The sequence below is a fragment of the Phycodurus eques genome, chromosome 8 (assembly GCF_024500275.1).
Source record: "Phycodurus eques isolate BA_2022a chromosome 8, UOR_Pequ_1.1, whole genome shotgun sequence".
NCBI lineage: Eukaryota > Metazoa > Chordata > Actinopteri > Syngnathiformes > Syngnathidae > Phycodurus > Phycodurus eques.
Genome location: NC_084532.1, coordinates 16,400,063 through 16,422,653, shown reverse-complemented (window position 1 = coordinate 16,422,653; position 22,591 = coordinate 16,400,063). Strand labels below are relative to the sequence as shown.

General features: G+C 41.7%; 1 protein-coding gene across 4 annotated transcripts in view; it reads left to right on the top strand.

Moving 5' to 3' along the window:
- Window positions 1-989: 989 nt before the first annotated feature.
- Window positions 990-22,591, top strand: part of dennd1b (DENN/MADD domain containing 1B) — a 138,633-nt gene continuing 117,031 nt past the window's right edge. For 3 of the 4 annotated variants that reach the window (XM_061683369.1, XM_061683365.1, XM_061683366.1), the window contains exons 1-2: window positions 990-1,244; window positions 1,670-1,734. In XM_061683369.1, the coding sequence (XP_061539353.1) occupies window positions 1,228-1,244; window positions 1,670-1,734 (82 nt within the window). In that variant the 5' untranslated portion in view covers window positions 990-1,227. The other variant, XM_061683367.1, reaches the window with a different exon arrangement.

The window sequence follows — 22,591 nt, the reverse complement described above, 5'->3', positions numbered from 1 at the left end:
AAACAAACAAACAAACAACAAAAATCATAATAAGGGGTGCTGTTTTGGATCTGTGGCTCATTCAACCTGTTTTATATGCCATTAAGTAACTAAGAATACATCCATCAATTTTCTGAGCTGCTTATTCTCACAAGGGTCGCGGGAGTGCTGGAGCCTATTCCAGCCAGGAGACAGGGTACCCCCTGAACTGGTTGCCACCGTACAATTGCAGGCCACATACAAACAAACAACCATCCGCACTCACATTCACAGCTACGGGCAATTTAGAGTTGTCAATTAACCTAGCACGCATGTTTTCATGATGTGGGAGGAAACCGGAGTGCCCGGAGAAAACCCACGCAGGCACGGGGAGAACATGTAAACTCCACACAGGCGGGACGGGGATTGCACTGTGAGGCACACGTTCTAACCAGTCGCCCACCGTGCCGCTAACTAAGAGTCATGCTTTTGTTTTTAACCATCCATTGATTTTATATAGCACTTGACCTCAGGGTTGCGGATGAGCTGGAGCATATCCCAGCTGACTTTGCGCAAGAGGTGGGGTACACCCGGGACTGTTTGCCAGCCAATCGCAGGGCACATATAGACAAACAACTATCCACACTGACCGTCTCCAATTAACATTCGGACGGCGCAATCTGGCATCAGTTATGCAAATATAAAGTACTGTACTTAGAAACAAATCTCTGAATTCACTTGACAGGGTCTTTAAGATGGAGATCAAGATGCTCTAATGACTTTCCATGTAGGCTGAGTTTACCCGACTAATGATTTATGGGAGGATTAAATGGCATTATTATTATGAATAATTATAATAATATTAATTATTTACCACAGCATGAATAAACGCATGAAGTATAGTGCAATCTTTTTTGTGTTTTAAAAACAGGGGCCGAATTATGAATGTTTGTGGACGTAACAGACGTTGTAGAGAAACGTTCTCCGACGCGATGACGTCACTGGCGATCTGACAGCACTTCCTGGAGTGATGTTTGTTGTGGGAAATAAGCACTGTGCTGCCCGACTAGGACTGGGCCCACGTTAACGGAACAAGGACGAAACAGACACCGTTCCCTTTCATGTGGAGATGTGGCAGCTTTCTGCAGGGGCCAGATAAGCAAGAGGGACGCGCCGGGACCAGGACGAAGGAGGGGACATTTGTCGGATAGCGGAGAAGCAGAACCGCCAAGAGACAGCACGGAGCTGTCGCGATGCGGTAGCTAAAACATGGACAGCAGAGTCAAGTAAGCCTGAACAATTTTACAAAGTGAAATGGACGTTTGCGTTTACATGCACGGAGAACGAGGAGCTGAAGAGGAAATGCTAGCCGTTATTTGAGCCCTCTGCAGTAGTGGATTTAAGAGACAGACCAGCTGGCTCGACAGCTTTTTGGGTCAGTCTGCTGCTCTGTCTGTCTGCTTGTTAGCAGCTCTGCTAACCTCCTTAATGATATGACAACATGTGCCCTATGTCCGCACAGATATGCTGTCTTGTATAACTGTGAATCTTTATGGTATCAGAATAGCATTCTGTTATTGACAGTGTCAGTGTTGTTGTAAGTATCCAAGGATAATATAAAGATATAAGGATAATAATTAATGGATCAACTCAAATGAACTGATAATATCAATCCTCTTTAACCATTCATGTCTCCCCCTCTTGTTTTTAGGGAGAACCCAGAGAGAACATTTGATCTGGTAGTGCATGTGGCATCTCCAACAGCTATTAATGGGGGTAAGCATTGTCATTTTTTTTTAATCACTGGTAATCTCCTTTCCCCATCAGAGACCTTTTAAAACTTGCCTGACGCATAGAGGCTGTTCATTCTGTGCAGCGCCTCCTGAATTATAGTGTGGAAACATGATAGCTACTGTAGGTATTAAGATTTTTGCAATATTAATGTAGTTCCTGCTCATACTTGTATAATACTGGTCTATGTAATGGTATTGGATCATGAAGAAAACAACACTGCTGTAAAGGAAGCAAGGGTATATTGATTGATTGATTGATAGATTTATTGATTAATGAATTCAAGTCATTGAGGAACAAAAAGTTTTAAGAAACTATTATTGACTAAAGCAGTGATTCCCAACAAGGGTGCTATGAGAAAAATCAGCAGGGGTGCCATGGGAACATATAGTGACAGGCAGAACAATTGAGCTCTTCCATTAGATGGCAAAGGGTTCAATAAATCTGTGTCTCCAAATGTTGCCATTTATAGGACAGAATAAGTCATGGCTTCCCTCAAGTTTATCAGTTAAACAGACCAAGATTTCACACTGCGTGAATCACTTTGTGAGTAATTTGAGATGAGATCATCATTATTTCAGTTTTCATACTTTTTGTGACATTTATATTGGGTGGGGTGCCGTTAGGTTTGTAAAATGTAAAATAAAAGCCTAAACAAAGCATTAATGTCCATGTAATATTTGGTAGGCTTTTATTTTGAAGTTGGTCCTTGCAATGCATTGGTGGGGTATTACCGTAATGCATTGTATGAGCAATTGTTGTGGCGGTTGCTGAATATTTACCAACTGTCTGGTTTTGTCAGTAAATAAAGCAGGCCGGAAGGAAACATGTCACCTTCTCGCGGCTTTGCGCACGTAATGATTTAAAAATGGCAGCTCCCGTAGGCTAGTAGATGTGGTGTTTTAAACATATATATATTTTTAGAATAAATACTTTGTATAAGATAAAGAATACTTACACATTTAGAATATGACAGGAAGTTTTAACATCTCAGGTTTAGGTCCCCTTGAAACTACAACAAGCCTTATTCGTTTTATTATTATTCATTTAATTTATCATAATTACATTATTATTCCTAGTCAAAATTTAATCCATATGAATAACATCCATTACTATTTTCCTACTCATTTGTAAAAAAAACAGTAATCTTTTGGGCGCTAGGCAGATAAGTGTCGCTAACTCCCAACAAGTTATTTATTTTGATGAAAATCTTAAAAGGCGTTTTTATGTCTCAGGATTACGTATGGTTTGGAAAGATAAGAGTTTAATGTGTAACTATAGGGACTGAAAGACTGCAGAAAGGTTGTTGTCGTAATGTAGCAGCAGTGTGCATCAAGTTGGTGTATTAGAGTCTAAGCAACTAAGAATTACAACTGAGTGGCATTTGCAAGAAAAAGATAAGCAATCATTGTTTACTGTATTGTGCTGTATGCTTCTTGGTTGACTTTTTTTTCGAAAGCAAGGTCAGGTGAAAGTCAGCTGAAGCTCAGCTGCAATGCTTTAGTTACATATTAGTGCAACGCGTTTTCCTTGTGTGCGACTGACCTCCCAGCCTGCATTTTGCTGCTGCTGATCAGTTTGTAACGTAGCCACATTTCTCATTGCACCCTAACCCCTCAAAGATTGTTTTGGAAAGCTCACGATTGGGTCAGCAAGTTGTGCTAACTGTTGTGCTATTTGCAGTGGTCAAATATTCCGGCGGTCACCGCCGGGACAAACGGTGGAGAGGCAGGCCTGGAAAGCGACTGCTGGCAACGTTATATTCTAGCTTTTGTGAATATTGCAAAAAAATTGGCAATATTTTACAATAGAACCCAGTGTCACCAGTAAGTCGAATATCACACACAAACATTTCATTACATTACACTAGCTACAAGTGTCTTATTTTGTGCACTCAGTTTTGACATTAAGGAGGTGTTTTGTGGACTTGTGCAGCTGCTCACTCAAGTAGAGAGTAGACTGAAAGTTGTCCTTGGATGTAGTTATGCTATTGGATTTTAAAGCAAACTCATAAACCACCAGCCTATGCTGTAATAACCCACTTCCTCCACACATGATTCAGGGTCAGGCTCATATCCGGACTCGTGCTCCCTGGAGCACACCTACACACAGCAATATTTGCACACTCTACGGGTCAGACATATGCATTCAGCTCAGTCATTTGACTCAAGGGTGTGGACTCAGACCTGATTGCATATTAAAAAAAAACATTTCTAAATCATCTAGATACTGTGTATACTATCTACAATTAGTTGCCGATGGCTGTCATATGGTCATTTTAAAGTGGTTTCAGATTGTCAAATAAAGGAATGCTCTTTTTTTTTTCATCAGACATTTGTGTGATTAACTGCTTTTGCTTATGGAAGATGACTAACTGGCAAATCTTTGTGGACATACACATTAAGTTTGTCTCACTGCTGTGTGGAGCTCATTTTTGTCATAGACAGACAGGTTTAAAGCTGTGAGTCATAACTGGAAAGATTTTGGCCATGATGTGAAACCTTTTTGTCACTCACAGCAATCGGCTTCTCATGGCAAAAAGCATCGCTTCAGTTTTATGTTATCTTCCTATGACCTCACTGAAGCAGACATGACTCTAAATAAAAGTATGATAAACTTAACAACCTGATATTTAGGCTATACAGTGGAAGACCGTCATGTCTATAGTCTTAATTATGACTTCCCCTGATTTACGGTACAAAAGTTAATTGTCTCTTTGTCCGTTCTTAAGTAGTCTCTACCAGGCAAAAAAGTACAGGTTACGATAACATAACAGTGACTGAGAGTCACGCCTGAGTCAATGGAAAGCTTATGTGGTTTTGCTGATGTTGCAAACTGTTTTGCCTTCCTCACCACATCCTGGTCTTGCAGGCCCTGAAACTAAATCCATGCATGACACTATCACATGACCAGTCTGATGTCAAAATCAAAAGGTACCAGACTGCTGTCCAAGTTGTCCAATGAAAAGGGCACTTTTCAAAATGGTCAGTGTGCTCGTCTCTCGACTTCCTGTGTTAACTGGCTTTCACACCTTCTTTAATCAGCACTGTGCCAATGACACCCACATATTGGCAGGCAGGCCTGCAATGAGACAGTTTTCTTTCTTTTTTCTTTTTCTTTTTTTCTCTTAATGGCCTACAACAACTAGTATTCTTAAAATAAATTCTTAGTCATTATAACGATAATAGCAGACAATGGTTTTGTGTGCTGAATGAATATATAACTCAGTGGGTAAATTTTGAGAAAAAAAGAGCATCCTTTATTTTGTTTATCACCTCATTTTGTCTTAAAGCCCCAATAGTCTTTTTTCCCCCCTTCTAAATACATTAAATATGTTTGAAGGAAAGTGCTGAACTTAGTACTGAATTGCTGAGATATAGCATTAAACATTTTTTCACCATCTCAGTTTTCTGGATTTTCTTTGGGCGGTGCTAAAACGAGGCTGGCTCATCCAACCACAATGCACCCAGTATGAGTCCTCTGGAAATTGAAAAAATGTCTCAATTTTTGACAATTTACAAGCCTGATTTCACATACTTTGCAATATTTTTATGTATTTATTTTTTTACTCATTCAAATTTGGAAGGGGCAGCACGGTAGACGACTGGTTAGCACATCTTCCTCACAGTTCTGGGGACCCGGGTTCAAATCCAGCCTTGCCAGTGTGCAGTTTGCATGTTCTCCCTTTGCCTGCGTGGGCTTTCTGCGAGTACTCCGGTTTCCTTCCACATCCCAAAAACATGCATGGTAGGTTAATTGGAGACTCTATATTGTCCGTAGGTGTGAATGTGAGTGCAAATGGTTATCTCCAGCATGCCTGCGACCCTAGTGAGGATAAGTGGTATGCAAAATGAATAAATGAAATTGGGAAGGCTTGTAAACAATACTCTTTCCTATGGTGTGTCAAATTTTTGGTCAGTTTACTGGGCCTTTAAAAAGTTGCTGCTTCTAATCCAGAAATTTGCAGCATTGAGAGAAATGTTTCAAGGGAACATATTAAGGGAGAATGACATTTTAATTGCTTTTATACATATAACTGGGTCTCTAGAGTGCCTGCTTACCCATCCAGTATGAAATTAAACAACTTTTGTTAGCTGCCAAGTTAGTGTTGCACCAAGTACCGAAACCAGTACCATCCCGAGGTATTTTAACGTCAAACATGGCACGGTACCACTTTGTCTTTTTTAGAACCGGTAGTTTAAAAAAACAACAACAAAAAAACCGTAGGCGACAGCGCTCAATTCATACGGTGTCTTAAATCGGGGGGGGGGGTTCGATAAGAATAACAATCCACCCGAATGCAAAAGGAAAACCACTTATTATCCAAGTGGGAAAAATGGCCACTGTCTGAGTGTCATGGCTCCGTATGCTTTATGCTGGTATAGTATCGAGGTCAGAATTTTGGTACCGTGACACCACTATGCCAAGTTCTCAAAATGTCTGTGAGCCAGTCGTTCTGAATTTTGCTGGATTGTGAGGCTAATTTACATAATTCCATTCTGACACCAAGTTTCTCCGCCCACGACTTTGCTGCTAGACTGGGTGATTGGAGTTCAACACACTTGGATGTTCAGCGAAGTTGTCGATGTGCTTGCATGAGGTATACAGTCCCCTCCAAAAGTGTTTTAACGGCAAGGTCAGTTCCATTGTTTTTGTTGTGTACTGAAGACATTTGGGTTTCAGATCAAAAGATGAATATGAGATAACATTTCAGAATTCCAGATTTTTCTCATGGCATTTCCATGTAGATGTGGAAAACAAGTCAGGACAGAGCACGTTTTGTTTGAAGCCACCCACTTTTCAAGTGAGCAAAAGTATTGAAACGTGAGTTATAGGTGTTTCTAGTTGCTCAGGTGTTGGCTTTTAGAATGATTGCTTAAACATTGGATAGTGCTTGTTTTTGGCTTTCGGTTTCACCTGTGAAAACTGCATTTGCTGTGAAGTAAACATGAAGACCAGAGAGCTGTCTCTGGACAAAAGCAAACCATTTTGAAGCTGAGAGAAGAGGGAAAATCGATTAGAGCTATTGCACAAACATTGGGCATAGCCAATACAGCAATTTGGAATGTCCTGAAAAGGAAAGAAACTACTAGTGTACTGAGCAACAGACCCCGAACAGGTTGGCCAAGGGTATCAACAGTAGTGGATGACAGAAACATTGTGAGAGCTGTGAAGAAACACCCAAAGACAGCAGTCAGTGACATCACTGCCAACCTCCACAGGGCAGGGGTGAAGGTATCACAATCCACTGTTCGAAGAAGACTTCAAGAGAAGAAATATACAGGCCATACCACAAGATACAAACCACTCATCAGCAAAAAGAAGGCCACATTGGATTTTGCAAAGAATTACAGCGATGAGCCACAAAAGTTTTGGAACAAAGTTTTATGGACTGATGAGACCAAGATTAACCTCTACCAAAGTTATGGAAAGGCCAAAATGTGGAGAAAGAAAGTATCTGCTTATGATCCAAAACACACAAGCTTATCTGTGAAGCATGATGGAGGTAATGTCGTGGCTTGGGCTTGCATGGCTGCTTCTAGAACAGGCTCACTAGTCTTTATTGATGATGTAACTCATGATGGCAGCAGAATGAATTCTGAAGTCTACAAAACCATTTTGTCTGGCAATTTACAGAAAAATGCATCCAAATTAATGGGGAGAAGCTTCATCATGCATCTAGACAATGACCCAAAACACACTCCCAACACAACAAAGGACTTCATCGGGGGGAAAAGTGGAAGGTCTTAGACTGGCCAAGTCAATCACTGGACCTTAACCCAATACAGGATGCATTTTATCTCATGAAGAGGAGACTGAAGGGAGAGAGCTCCAGAATCAAACAAGAACTGAAAGAGGCTGCAGTAAAGGCCTGGAAAAGCACTTCAAATGAAGAATGCAACAGTCTGGTGAAGTCACTGGGTCGCAGGCTATTTTACTCCGTTACAATGATCTAAATGTCGCTCGCTGCCTTTATTTATCAATTATTGATTTTTTTATCAACTATTTTGTGCACGAGACTACAACTTCGACTTCCGCATTGGGCGCTGTTTGCGCCACCTAATTTAAGCGCTCGTGACTTTTAAGTCTAGTTCACCACTCAAACGACAAAAGAAAGTCACATGACCTCACACAACGTCTTCTATTGGGCTTCCCGGACATAGGTATTCACACTAAATAAGCCTGCCCCACAGATTGTCATGCCTACGTGGTGGCCATTTTGGGAAGGTCGCCGTTACCGTGAAGGCAATGGTACGCTACTCTTGTTGTTGCCAACTGTTTGTCCTTTCTGTTTCCCCCCCCCCCCTGAATAGTGTATTTTAATATCCCTTACTGTCATATACGCAGATGGACAAAATTGTTGGCATTCTCAAATTAAAGAAAAGAAAAACTGGTCACTGAAATAACTTGAAACTGACAAGGCTGGAATTTCACTCCAGCTTTATATCTACAGACTAGGGGTTGAACGACCTGTAATTCTTTTGTCGTTGACGCAAATGTGGTGATAGTCGAGTAGATGTAGATTAGTTGATGACGTCATTGATATTTTTAATTGATATTGTTTCACTCGGCATCTTGCTGCATTCAAGCGTCACGGCTGCGCAACCTTTGCCTTCCTCTTCCAAACACAAGCTCACTGACTCTCCCCAGTTGCTCTGGCCTAAACCCGAGACACTCTCATCCATTCATCCATTTCCCGTTCCGCTTATCCTCACTAGGGTCGCGGTCGTGCTGGCGTCTATCTTAGCTGACTCTGGGCAAGAGGCGGGGTACACCCTGAACTGGTTGGCAGCCAATCGCAGAGTACATATAGACAAACAACCGTCCACACTCAGATTCACACCTATGGACAATTTAGAGTGTTCAATTAACCTACCATGCATGTTTTTGAAATGTGGGAGGAAACCAGAGTACCCAGAGTAAACCGGGGAGAACAAGCAAACTGAGGTAGGATTTGAAGAACTGTGACGCAGATGTGTTAACCAGTCAGCCACCGTGCAGCTGCCTCCGAGACGCACTCAATCAAATTCAGACGCATGCTCATTCAATTCAGACATCCAGATACATTCAGGGCCTCGCAGACAGTCAAGACTTTCAAAACTTTCAAAAAGGCCAATGCACATAACACAACTTCAGACAGCGCTGTCGATACTCGAGAAAGGAATGCTTTGTATTGCAATAATGTACAGTATATTTACTGACAATGGGCAGCTCATACATAGAATTTACACAGAACAGCAAGGACATCAACATTACCACAAGTAGCAACTCAGCTGTCCCATTTTACCTAACATATAGAAGATACCGAAGACATTTACTGACGTGAGGATTTAGCAAGTTCGTCAGCCAGCATAAGTGGGTGCTTCTTCAAATGGCCGTGCATAGAACTTGTGCTATTGTAATATTTTAGGGTCAACCTGCAGATTTTGCAAATTACTGAGTCTACCGGTCTCATTTTTTTGTAAAAATATTAACATAAAATTGAGGCACTACTGCTAATTTGCTGCGAGGACCCCTCCTCACCTGCTGCCTTCCAGGCGTCAGTGTTGTTAATGCACATTTAAAAACCACGGGATTGCCGATTAATCAACATCATGCTCTACCGTCATTGCGGGGTGGTAAAGGCGACGTGCCAAATAATCGATTCATCGGTTCGACCCCTACTGTAGACAAAAGAAAAATCAAGTACACAAAGAAAATAACATGGCACCTTGAAACATGGGAGATACTGTTATGTTCTGAGGAAACCTTGCTGCATCTGGCACAGGGTGTCTTGAGTCAGTCTTGAATCAATGAAATCTCAAAGACTATCAAGGCACTATGGAGCAAAATGTGGTATCCTGTGTCAGAAAGCTTAGTCTCAGCTGCAGAGCATGGTTGCTCCAACAGGATAATAACCCAACCCAAAACACATCTGAAAACACCCAGCGAATGGCTAGGGACAAAAAAATTGAATATTCCGAAGTGGCCTTCTACGAGCCATACTCTAGACTAGCTAATTGAACATCTGTTATTTTGTTGACCATTTTTGGTTATGCTTTATTGTTTATACAGTTTCAAAACTTCTAAAGTATCAAAGTAATGTCCCCGCTGGTTGCATGGTGCACACATTGCTGAAGAAGCTTTGGACAATCACAAGCGTGACTTACCAATTTTGAGTTGGAAACAGCGTCCTGTAAACAGCCGATTAATGTGAATCTACTGAAATGTTTGCTGTTTCAATTGGACAGAACGACTGTGTAGGAGGGTCTCAAGAGACTTCTGAGGGTCTCTGATGTTATGCCAGAAAGGCTATCGAACCTCTCTGAATGCAATATAGGCTTTGTACCTAATGATGCATGACCTTTACGATCCAATTTTTCTCTCTCTCATTTTACTGTGGAAATAGAACATTTGTTCATGTGCACACCATTTAGGATGTTTTGTTCCTGTTAACTCCTATGGATGTTTTTGATCCTTTCTATCTGCCTCAACAGTTACAGTGGTAATCGGGTTATGTTATAATTTCTGCAATGTAAATAACAATAGATTCCAAGTGAATTTCTCAAGAATAATTCTCTGGACTAATGAAGTGACAAGCTAGGATAGTATGTATTAATCCACTTCATGATTGTTGGTGCAAAACATGGAAATAAAGCTCAAAGCAATGGTAGGAGTGTACATGTCTGGACTTTGCTCTACACTTCTAAACACACATATGTGAATAGATGACAGACACTGGCCCTTTTCCCCCACTGCAGGTCCAGGGAGACTTGGCCTTCCTGTTCAATGCGAGCTCAGTTGTGCTTAGCTCTGTTGGCTCACTGCTCTTTGGATGCTCATACTGTGAGTGAGTGTTGCTTGAGAGCGTGACTGGCATGCTAGCTACTAGCGGTCCTGGCTACATAAAGCCATATTGATGTGCTTCCAGGATGCTGCCAAAGCTAGCAGATGATGCAAAAGCTGCCAAGGCAGTAGGTGGGGACAGATGCTACCTGTCCTCACCCACTCCCTCCAGCCAGATTGTTTCCAGTCACAAAGCAAACTTAAGAGATCAGCATATCAGTTTACAACTACATTCATGCTGCAATTATGGGCACAATTTATTCTTTCTAAAAACTCACAGCACAGGGAGCAAAGACACCTCACACAACAAGTTATTACCCGTATGATTCATTTTGCATGTTCCCCCCAACCCCCCCTCCCCGTGTCCATTTATATGATACATAAATTACAGAGGAAGCAGGAAACATTCAGTAAAACTAGCAACCAACTATACATGTTTGAACTAAACACTATTGTTATCCTGGTATGCAATTATAGCCACAATAGATCTAGTATAGGGGTTACCAACCTTTTTGAAACTGACAGCTATTTCTTGGGTACTTGGTCTACCAGTTTGATACACACTTCTGATATAAACAGTTTGCTCAAATTATCTTTCGTTATGTTATTATTACTAAATATTGATATTCATCGATGCACTCATTATATTAATGATTTCTCACAATAATTATCAGCAGTGATTTAACAGGGTATGAAACAGAGACATATCAATATGCGACAGTTTATTATTTTATTATTTCTATACAGCTCTGGAAGTGTTTAGATTTTCAAATGATTTCTTCACCAAGATTCCCAGAAAATCACAATCGGAAGAGAGCCTTGGTGAGAGAGGTAAAGAAGAACCCAAAGATCACTATAACCGAACTGCAGAAATGCAGTCGGGAGATGGGAGAAAGTACTAGAAAGTCAACCATCACTGCAGCCCTCCACCAGTCGGGGCTTTATGGCAGAGTGGCCCGACGGAAGCCTCTCCTCAGTGCAAGACACATGAAAGCCCGCATGGAGTTTGCTCAAAAACACCTGAAGGACTCCAAGATTGTGAGAAATAAGATTCTCAGGTCTGATGAGACCAATATATAACTTGTTGGCCTTAATTCTAAGCAGTATGTGTGTAGAAAACCAGGTACTGCTCATCACCTGTCCAATACAGTCCCAACAGTGAAGCATGTTGGTGGCAGCATCATGCTGTGGGGGTGTTTTTCAGCTGCATGGACAGGGCGATTGGTTGCAATTGAAGGAAAGATGAATGTGGCGAAGTACAGGGATATCCTGGACGAAAACCATCTCCAGTTTGCTCAGGACCTCAGACTGGGCCGAAGCTTCCCCTTGCTACAAGACAATGACCCTAAGCACACAGCTAAAATAAGAAAGCAGTGGCTTCAGAACAACTCAGTGACTGTTCTTGAATGGCCCAGCCAGAGCCTTGACTTAAACCCAATTGAGCATCTCTGGAGAGACCTGAAAATGGCTGTCCACCAACATTCACCATCCAACCAGACAGAACTAGACAGGATCTGCTAGCAGGAATGGTGCTTGTACTAAATACCGAGCAAAGGGTCTGAGTACTGGCGGCACGGTGGCCGACTGGTTAGAGCGTCGGCCTCACAGTTCTGAGGACCCGGTTTCAATCCCCGGCCCTGTCTGTGTGGAGTTTGCATGTTCTCCCCGTGCCCGCGTGGGTTTTCTCCGGGCACTCCGGTTTCCTCCCACTTCCCAAAAAACATGCATTAATTGGGGACTCTAAAATTGCCCGTAGGTGTGACTGTGAGTGCGAATGGTTGTTTGTTTGTATGTGCTCCAGCACGCCCGCGACCCTGGTGAGGAGAAGCAGCTCAGAAAATGGATGGATGGGTCTGAGTACTACTGAGGATGTGTGATATTTCAGTTTTTCTTTTTTTAATAAATCTGCGAAAAATTCAACAATTAGTTTTTTTTTCTCTCAATATGGGGTGCTGTGTGTAAATCGAGCGAAAAAAAAGAACTTAAATGATTTTAACAAACTGCTGTAATATAACAAAGAGAGAACTTTACGAGGGTCTGAATACTTTCCGTCCCCACTGTATGGGTTCTGCGACTGACTGGCAATGAGTTCAGGGTGTAGTCCATCTTTCGCCTGAAGTCAGGTGGGATAGGCTCCGGCATCCTGTGACCCTGAACAGGATAAACGGTATTGAGAATGGATGGATGGCATAAATGATGGTGCTTGTAATTTTGCTCTAGTTTTTAAATAGGCTGCTGGAGCTTGATTATGAAAATAATACATTTGTGTGTTTAACTATTCAGACCTTTACCCTATCCAACGAAATCCATTCATCCATCCATCCATTTTCTACCACTTATCTGAGGTCAGGTCGCGGTGGTAGTAGCTTTAGATGGGACACCCAGACTTCCCTCTCCCCACCCACTTCCTCTAGCTCTTCCAGGGGGATCCCGAGGCGTTCCCAGGCCAGCTGAGAGACAGTCTCTCCAGCGTGTACTGGGTCGTCCCCGGGGTCTCCTCCCGGTGGCACGTGCCCGGAACACCTCACCAGGGAGGCGTCTGGGAGGCATCCGAATCAGATGCCCCAGCCACCTCATCTGGCTCCTTTCGATGTGGAGGAGCAGCGGCTCTACTCTCTTCACACTCGGCTGCAAACCGATCCAGTGAGAATTGGAGATCACGGCTTGATGAAGCGAACAGAACCACATCACCTGCAAGAAGCAATTCTGAGGCCACCAAACTGTACCCCCACTACACCTCGGCTGCGCCTAGAAATTCTGTCTATGTAAGTTAAGAACAGAATCGGTGACAACCTTGTGGAGTCCAACCCTCACCGGAAACGAGTCAGACTTTCTACCGGCAACGCGGACCAAGCTCTGACACCGGTCGTACAGGGACCGAACAGCCCGTATCAGGGTACCCCATACTCCCAAAGCACCCCCCACAGGACTCCCTGAAGGACACAGTCGTATGCCTTCTCCAAGTCCACAAAACACAGGTAGACTGGTTGGTCGAACTCCCATGCACACTCGAGGACCCTGCAGAGGGTGTAGAGCTGGTCCACTGTTCCACGGCCAGGACGAAAACCACATTGCTCCTCCTGAATCTGAGATTCGACTTCCAGACGGACCCTCCTCTCCAGCACCCCTGAATAGACCTTACCAGGGAGGCTACCACCCTCTGGTCCCCCTTCTTGAAAATGGGGACCACCACTCCAGTCTGCCAATTCAGAGGCACTGTCCCCGATGTCCACGCGATGTTGCAGAGGCGTGTCAACCAGGACAGCACCACAACATCCAGAGCCTTTAGGAACTCCGGGTGAATCTCATCCACCCCCGGGGCCTTGCCACCGAGGAGCTTTTTAACCACCTCTGTGACCTCAACCCCAGAGATAGGAGAGCCTGCCTCAGAGAACCCAGACTCCTCTTCCTCATGGGAAGGTGTGTCTGTGGAATTGAGGAGGTATTCGAAGTATTCTCCCCACTGACTCACAACGTCCCGAGGTCAGCAGCACCCCATCCCCACTATACACAGTGTTGATGGTTTACTGCTTCCTCCTCCTGAGACGCCGGATGGTGGACCAGAATTTCCTCGAAGCCGTCCGGAAGTCTTTCTCCATGGCCTCACCGAACTCCTCCCATGCCAGAGTTTTTGCTTCAGCGACCACCAAAGCTGCATTCCCCTTGGCCAGCTGGTACCCATCAGCTGCCTCAGGAGTCCCACAGTCCAAAAAGGCCCGATTGGACTCCTTCTTCAGCTTGACGGTATCCCTCACCGTTGGTGTCCACCAACGGGTTTGGGGATTGCCGCCACGACAGGCACCGACTACCTTACGGCCACAGCTCCGGTCGGCTGCCTCGGCAATAGAGGCGCGGAACATGGTCCACTCGGACTCAATGTCCCCCGCCTCCCTAGAGACGTGGGTGAAGTTCTGCTGGAGGTGGGAGTTGAAACTCCTTCTGACAGGGGATTCTGCCAGACGTTCCCAGCAGACCCTCACAATACGTTTGGGCCTGCCACGTTGGACCGGCATCTTCCCCAACCATCGGAGCCAACTCACCACCAGGTGGTGATCAGTTGACGGCTCAGCCCCTCTCTTCACTCGAGTGTCCAAGACATGCGGCTTCAAGTCCGAAGACACGACCACAAAGTTGATCATCAAACTGCGACCTAGCGTGTCCTGGTGCCAAGTGCACATGTGGACACCCTTATTGCCCACGTTAGCAATTGAAGTCCCCCACGATGGAGTCCCCAGCGGGAGCGCTCTCCAGCACCCCTTCCAAGGACTCCAAAAAGGGTGGGTACTCTGATCTGCTATTTGGTGAAATCAAATCGGAGGCCGGTTGAATACTACTAACAGATGCCATGGCAGCAAGGAGGGTGTTGATTGGTCATTAGAGAGGCCACACTCTTTCACTTACACTCTTGACAAGACCCCTGAGTCGCACACATTGTTTATCTTGCAGCCCTTATGGCTTTCTAGTTTGGCTCACCCATGTGACTTTACTAAATTAGCTAATTTACGGAAGATCAAGATGTCATCCAAGTCTTTGTTCCGTTTCCCCAGAGTCACATTAAACTCATTCACTGCCAGCCCTCCGAGTTAACATGGATATATGACTTCTACTGTATAGCCATCAATGACAATGAATGAGTTAAGCAGGTATCATTGCTTTCCCCGCATTTGTATTATTGTAAAGTAAGGTTGGATATAGTCAGGGGTGTACATAATTTTGTTCTGGTTCTCAAAGGAGCACCAGAGGTTGTTGTGTGCTAATTTAGATCCTGACTCACCGACCTCATCGATGAACCTATTTTACGAAGGACCACGTGATCAGCTGATTTGGCATGAAGACATATTTTGAAGGATAGTCTTAGCCGCTGCGCGCTGAGACTTAGATGACCAGGAAGACCCCTCCGCACTCAGCCGCCGTCACCACCCTGCAAGTGTCGCAGTTTGTGTGGTACTTTGTGTGGCATATGCTAGTGGCTGAGTTCAGTTGAACTGAGAAAGGAATATATCAGTTCATTAAGTGACTCCATTCATTACATTCACTCAAACGATTTGTGTGTTTGACAAAGTTGTAAAAAAAAGGCAAAATGCTTGGTACGCAAATGCACAGTGACACACTTAAATCTGGTGTGCTTTTAATACTTTGTTCGCATGAGCACCACTGATGTGCAACCCTGGATATAGTAATGACTAGTTGTGGGCATTTGGTAAAAAGTGTCCCTGATTGACAAATTAATTGATTGATTCATTGTTATTGTCAAAGATACTTTTATTTGAGATGGGTGTATCTCAATATGAACGTTGTCAACTCGTTTCAATGCCAGTATCGTGCCGAGCAGAACGACGCTGCCCAGAGCTTTTACCAAAGCAGGGATGTAGCTGCCATAGCTGGTATCATGTTGTTGACGCAATAATCAACAATCAACTCAGCACAATCAACAGAATTTTGAATGATCAATATGTTGATTGTTACGCTTGTCTCTACTAATGACCACAAATGTAGAAAACCGTATATTCCCTCCTACTGAAGTTACTCTGCTCTTCTCAGATTCGAACCAGAAAACCAATTATTAGGGCATTTGGGATCTGAATTATTGCACATTACACTCAAATGTTTTATTTATTTATTTAAAAAAATATTCTTGTATATTGTAGCTCGTAATGGAGTCATTTAAGGAAACACTGCACATTAATACTTGTCCACAGGAGGTTAATTACTCATCTCACCTTTCAACAGAATCCTAACCTGTATAGGGGTACTAGTTAGTTGGATGATAATGAACTTTTACATTATACACAAGTCCTCAATGTCGATCCTTATGGTCAGCATTTCCAGTACGCTAAAAACTAAGACTTTATTTTGGCATGACAGTGTAACAGCTTCTCCCCATGCTCTCCAGCATCACTCTTTTGTTCTTGTCTGGAGTCATTTGTATCTCTCCCCTCACAGTCACTCATCCATTCACTACTGTGTCGGAACCTGCTGCTTGCTGGGTCCAGTTCCAACTTGTTTCATTTAAAAAGATTGGAGCACCTTGGTTTGTTTCTAATTACATGGAGGGATTTAATTTCATAGCATTCGACTATCAGTGGAGTCTCTGTTAGTGGTTGACCAGTCACTGTTTCTAAATGGAAATACTATATTCTTTTTTTTAAATGGACTTTATTCTCTTTTTGACACACTTGCCATTTCCTTTCTCTGCTCATTTAGTTTCTCTTGGTAAGCTTAAGTGTTGAATCAATGTTTGATTTTGTGTTATATTTTAATCAACCTTTTCATGGGTAATTTGCCGGCACAAACAAGGCACAGTTTTTTTTTTTTTTTAACTCTTGTTTTCAACTCTGTCGCATGGATACACTGGCCTTACGGGAAGCATCTCTTTTTGTGCCATATGACCTTGTGAGATCCAGGACTTGGCACACTCACTTAGAAACATCCAACACCCTCTGGATAGCTTTGTTGTTTCATCAGAATAGTGTATATTTGCCAAAGCATGAAGCACTGGGCATGAATGAGAGAGGTTGGATTTGATGACGATAAGGTTATTGCTGTAGTTGATATAGCAAGAAGTGAGCTATTTGGGGATCGGCATCAATACATTTTATCTTATCTAATAGGTTTTATCCCTATCCAACAATGTTTATATGTTCATTTTTCATTAGTGTTTACCATAGCAGCTAGACAGGGAAACAATGGCAATACTTCTAGCTATGGAGCACCTTCTGCAGGCTATTTATAGACACCTCTTCTTCAGTCTGAAAAACTGGGGAAATGTAGGGCCTGATCAATAATTTAAAATGCGATGATTTTGATGAATATAGAAGTGTTTCAGTGCATCACCTTCACTCACAGCTTTACAGACTTTGCAGATGTTTTTACTGGCTGTTGTTTGTGTGCATTCATGATATTAGACCTGAGTGAATATATTCCCCCGTGACCATTCTTCAGATTCTCTGGGTAGCTGTTGGATTATTAATGTTAAAACAAGAAATCAATGAAGCAAAAATGAAATGAGGACCCAGCTGAATGTATAAGCTCTTTTTCACACGTACAGTATGTCAAGAGATGACTGTCGGGGACCAACAAAATGTGCAGCACAGCAGATAGCATTTGTAATACAAACAAACATACATGCCTACAAATCATCTGGAGTCGTAAGAACAATGGTTGTCTGGTTCTTACGCACGTAATATAAATCTGGCCTAGTTTCACCGACAAATGAATTGGATTAGTTTGCTCTTCCTTTAGATGTGCTCTGGTGATTCCAATCTTACTGTGCCTTGCAAATTAGTTTCAATAAAACAGCTGTCCTCAAATATCTGTTGACTTTTGTTCCTGTCAAAAGAAAAGAGGAGTCACTTTGTATGGCTACATCATTTGACCCGCATGTTGTGATATTGTCTTATAAACCTGGTGATATAAAACATTGCAAAGTATGATACCAGTAATTTGTAGTGATGCACCAAAATGAAAATTCCCGTCTGAAACAAAAACCGAAAATGAGGAAACAAAGGCCGAAAACTGACGCACCGAAATTACAGTATTATACAACCTATAGAAATACTGTGCTTTACACCATGTGCAGAATTATTAGGCAAGTATGTATTTTGACCATATAATCGCTTTTATGCATATTTCTTAGCTCCCAGCTGGATAAACTTTAAATGCTGCTCGATTTAAGCATAGCAGGTACAGTGTATTTGTGTAATGAGTGTAGGTGTGGCTTAAGGAGATGAACACCTAAAGTTGTGCATAATTATTAGGCAGCTACTTTTCTTTAGGCAAAATGGGCCAAAAAAGAGATATAACTGACTCTTTAAAGTCCAAAATTATCAAAAGTCTCTCAGAGGAATGCAGCACTCTTGAAATATCAAAGCTATTGGGGCGTGATCATAGAACCATCAAACATTTTGTTGCGAATAGTCAACAGGGTAGCAAGAAACGTGTTGAGGGAAAAAGACGCAAATTAACTGCCAAGGATTTGAGAAGAATCAAACGTTAAATACCAGGAACCCATTATCTTCAAGTTTTGTCATACTTCAGAACTTCAACCTACCTGGAATACCTCGAAGTACAAGATGCAACCCTTTATTGCTCAGTGACTTTTTTTGTTTTTTTTGTTTGGTCAATGTGTTTATGTCTCAAAAGTGTTCTCTGTTGATTGACTGTTGTCGTACTAGAGCGGCTCCAATTACTGGAGACAAATTCCTTGTGTGTTTTTTGGACATACTTGGGAAATAAAGATGATTCTGATTCTGATGTTCAGTGTTCTGAGACATGGCCACGGTAAGAAAGCTGAAAAAAGACGACCACTGAACAAGACACAAAAGCTGAAGCGTCTAGACTGGGCCAAGAAATACCTGAAGACGGATTTCCACATGGTTTTATGGACTGATGAGAGTGAGTTTTGGACCAGATGGATGGGCATGTGGCTGGATCACTAATGGACGTAGAGCTCCACTTTGACTCAGACGGCAGCAAATTGGAGAATGGGATACTGGTATGGGCTGGTATTATTAACGATAAGCTGGTTGGACCTTTTCGGGTTGAAGATGGACTCAAAATGAACTCCCAAACATACTATCAGTTTTTACAAGACACTTTCTTCAGGCAGTGGTACAGGAAGATGTCTGCATCTTTCAAAAAGACAATGATTATTATGCAGGACAATGCTCCATCACATGCATCCAAACAGTGTTGGCAAAGTTAATTTTCTATGTGATCAAATTCAAAGTTCAGTTTACCGTTCCTAAAATAAACTAATTCAGTTTATAGTTCATAATTCAAAATTTTGAACGAAGTTCACATTCCAAAAATGAACTAGTTCATACTTTTTTTTTTTTTTTTATAAAATCAATATGTTGCTGACGGGCTATTCCCCTTAAGATACTGGCATTTAATTTTCCCATTGTTGCCATCCATTCAGTCCACACTAGTAGCCAGCAGCAGCTTTCACCCTACAATCTCAAAAACATGACGAAAAACCTGTTGCTTGAATGGTGTTTTTTAAAACGGGGAATTAAAACAGGAGTTTTGCCCTTAATGTGGAAACAAAAACATGCAACACAGTATGACAGGAACGATGGAGAAGGGACATTGATAACTTTCCATTCCTTGCTGTTCTGGTTGACTATATACACAAAATATTTTATTTGCTGTATTCTTTTATTACGATATATATATATATATATATATATATATATATATATATATATATACATTTCACGTTTTTACACACAATTTTTGAGCTTATTTATTCTACTTTGATCTTATTTATTCTACTTTATTTGTATGTATGGATTACTTGGGTTTTGCCCAACATCTGGTGAAATCTTCAGGTCAATAGCACCTTTGGAAGTATATTTAGTGATGTGTTCAATACTTATTTCAGCCGCTGTGTGTGTATATATATATATATATATATATGTTTCTATCAATTTCTATTGGAAGGTTTTGAGTTGTTTGTTTATAATTCTCCCTTAAACAAATGAAAATCAAAAAGATGATGGGAAAAATGTGTGATTTTCATTTAGTTGCATAATAATTCTGCACACCAATAGTTGCCTAATAATTGTCCACATATTGATATTCTCCTAAGAAAGACTAAACCTCACTTTTACTTTCTTAAACATTCTTGTTTGAAGTTTAACATTTTGGATTTACCTAAAGCACTGTGGTTGGTGATTAATACAAAAAATACTTAGAACTGAGAATTTCCTAATAATTCTGCACACAGTGTATTTATTACTTACTATGTATTTTAACAATGTAAGGAGTGTTTGTTAATTCTCAGCTCTTAATTTTTTTTTTCTGTGCATGTTTTGTGTGCCAAATTTTTTAATTAAACTTTGAAATTAATTAGTTAAAATAATTAACAAGAATTTGGCCAGAAATTAATGCATTTTCACTGCTTTTAGAGATTCATAACTTTCTCAATATTTATCACAGGAAAATGACATGCATATCACTGGAATTATCGTTACAATATGATAATGCTAGTGTCATGTAAATTAATCTTTGAAATTTTACACCCATACTTCAAGTTCATTCGTCCATCCATCAATTTTTATGTGCACACTTGACAATAACTAAATTCCTTCACGGCTGTAGCTTATTCACAAATGAAAGGACACCAAACAGTGGAATGTCGGGATCCATTATTTTGGTACCTTTGAAAATAGTAATACAAAAACTTGCATACTTTATCAGATTTGGACCAATGGAAAAAAATGGATACCTCAGAGACTGTGAAAGATAACGTATCACTTTGTATTCTGACCCTCTCTGAGCTCTTGCCTTGTAAGATGATGTACAATGATCTCTAAGCCACATGATTTAAAAGACAGATACGTATCCTCCATTGGTAATTAATAAAATCAACCTACTTATTGACATGATATGAGTACTGGTATTCTGACATCCAGACTCTTAATTTAGGCACCAAGGCCAAACCCAAGTCAAGCAGAACTAGTGGTACAAGCCTGATGTCTGTGCTGTCATTTCAGCTTCTGTCCTCACTATTTACATGTCAACAGCTATGCCTCCAGGGTATGTCTCCCCATTCAAGGCTAGCACGATGTTGCCTTACACCCCACAATTACTGTGGAGCTGATGGCGTTTACATGCATGTGCTAGCCCTACTGGCCCTTAATTTGGGCTTGGCCTATTTTTCAGGACAGAAAATATAGGTCAATCTTAATGGTTTTGTGAATGTCTTGGATCATTTATCACTGGAAATCCTGCAATTTGTTTACAGACAGTCTGTGTGACCATCTGATAGTCACATTTACAAACATGTCAGTCATTGGAGGAGCTAAGTTAGTTTACTCTTTGAACTGTGGCGTGTGTATTGATTGGCAGATTGATTACCATGAAACAACAATCTCTCTTCATGTCTACCAGTTGTGCGCTGTAATCCTCAGGATAATTTTGAGGGAGATGCACCTACCTAAAGAACCTATAAAATTTACGCAATACATTTAGTGTAACAATTTGCAGCCACTTTAATTGGGTACATTTAAACCACATTTTGTGTGAAGAATACCTTAAATCAATAGCTATAAAACACTTAGAAAACTTGGCTAAAGTTTACCACACATTTCTGATAACCTTCCAACCACAGAGGCTGGGGGGTGGGGGGCGTGTGGGGGAGCACGTGCCCACCTCATTATAGGTGGTATACTTGGTGTTCCTCAATATCCGTGGTCTCTCAAAGCGTTTATTTCAGTGATGTAAGTCTGCCGATTTTGGCAGTGTCAAGTATTTCAAAGTGCAGTGTCAAAAGACTTATCGTAAGACTTAACTGAACAACCAGTAGGATACCTGCACAGACAAGTTCCAGATTTTCCCTTTACGTTCGTGAGAATGGCAGAGAAATCATTGTTTTCCATACAATCCCCAGCCGCTGTTTTATGAAATAAAATGCAAATATAACCTGCTAACCTTGCCCAACACATGCAGGAACAAATCTATGTAATGATCAACATTTAGCTAAGCTTGTTTTACGATATCGTGCCTTTTTCTTTGTCGTTTGTTTGCATTTGTGCTGATTCGCTTGCTAACAGCCAGTCAGAGTGATCCATTGTGACTGATTGGGCGACACCATTTTGCATATTGAATCTGGCGAAAATGCAGCCGATGGAATGTGCAAGCCACACATGAAAACTGCCCACCGAAGACGGCTTCGATGCTATGGACACGTCCAGAGGAGAGATAGTGAGCATATTGGTAGAAGGATGATGAGGATAAAGCTGCTAGGCAAGAGAGCTAGAGGAAGACCAAAGAGAAGGTTGATAGATGTAGTGAGGGAAGATATGAGGGCAGTTTGTGTTCGAGAGGAGGATGCAGAAGATAGGCTTACATGGAAAAAGATGACATGCTGTGGCGACCCCAAACGGGACAAGCCGAAAGGAAAAGATGATGATGATGATTATTATTATTAGTAGTAGTATTTATTAATATTCATCAGCACAAATAGTTTCATTTACCGCAAATTTATTTTTATACTACGTTTTATTAGCAT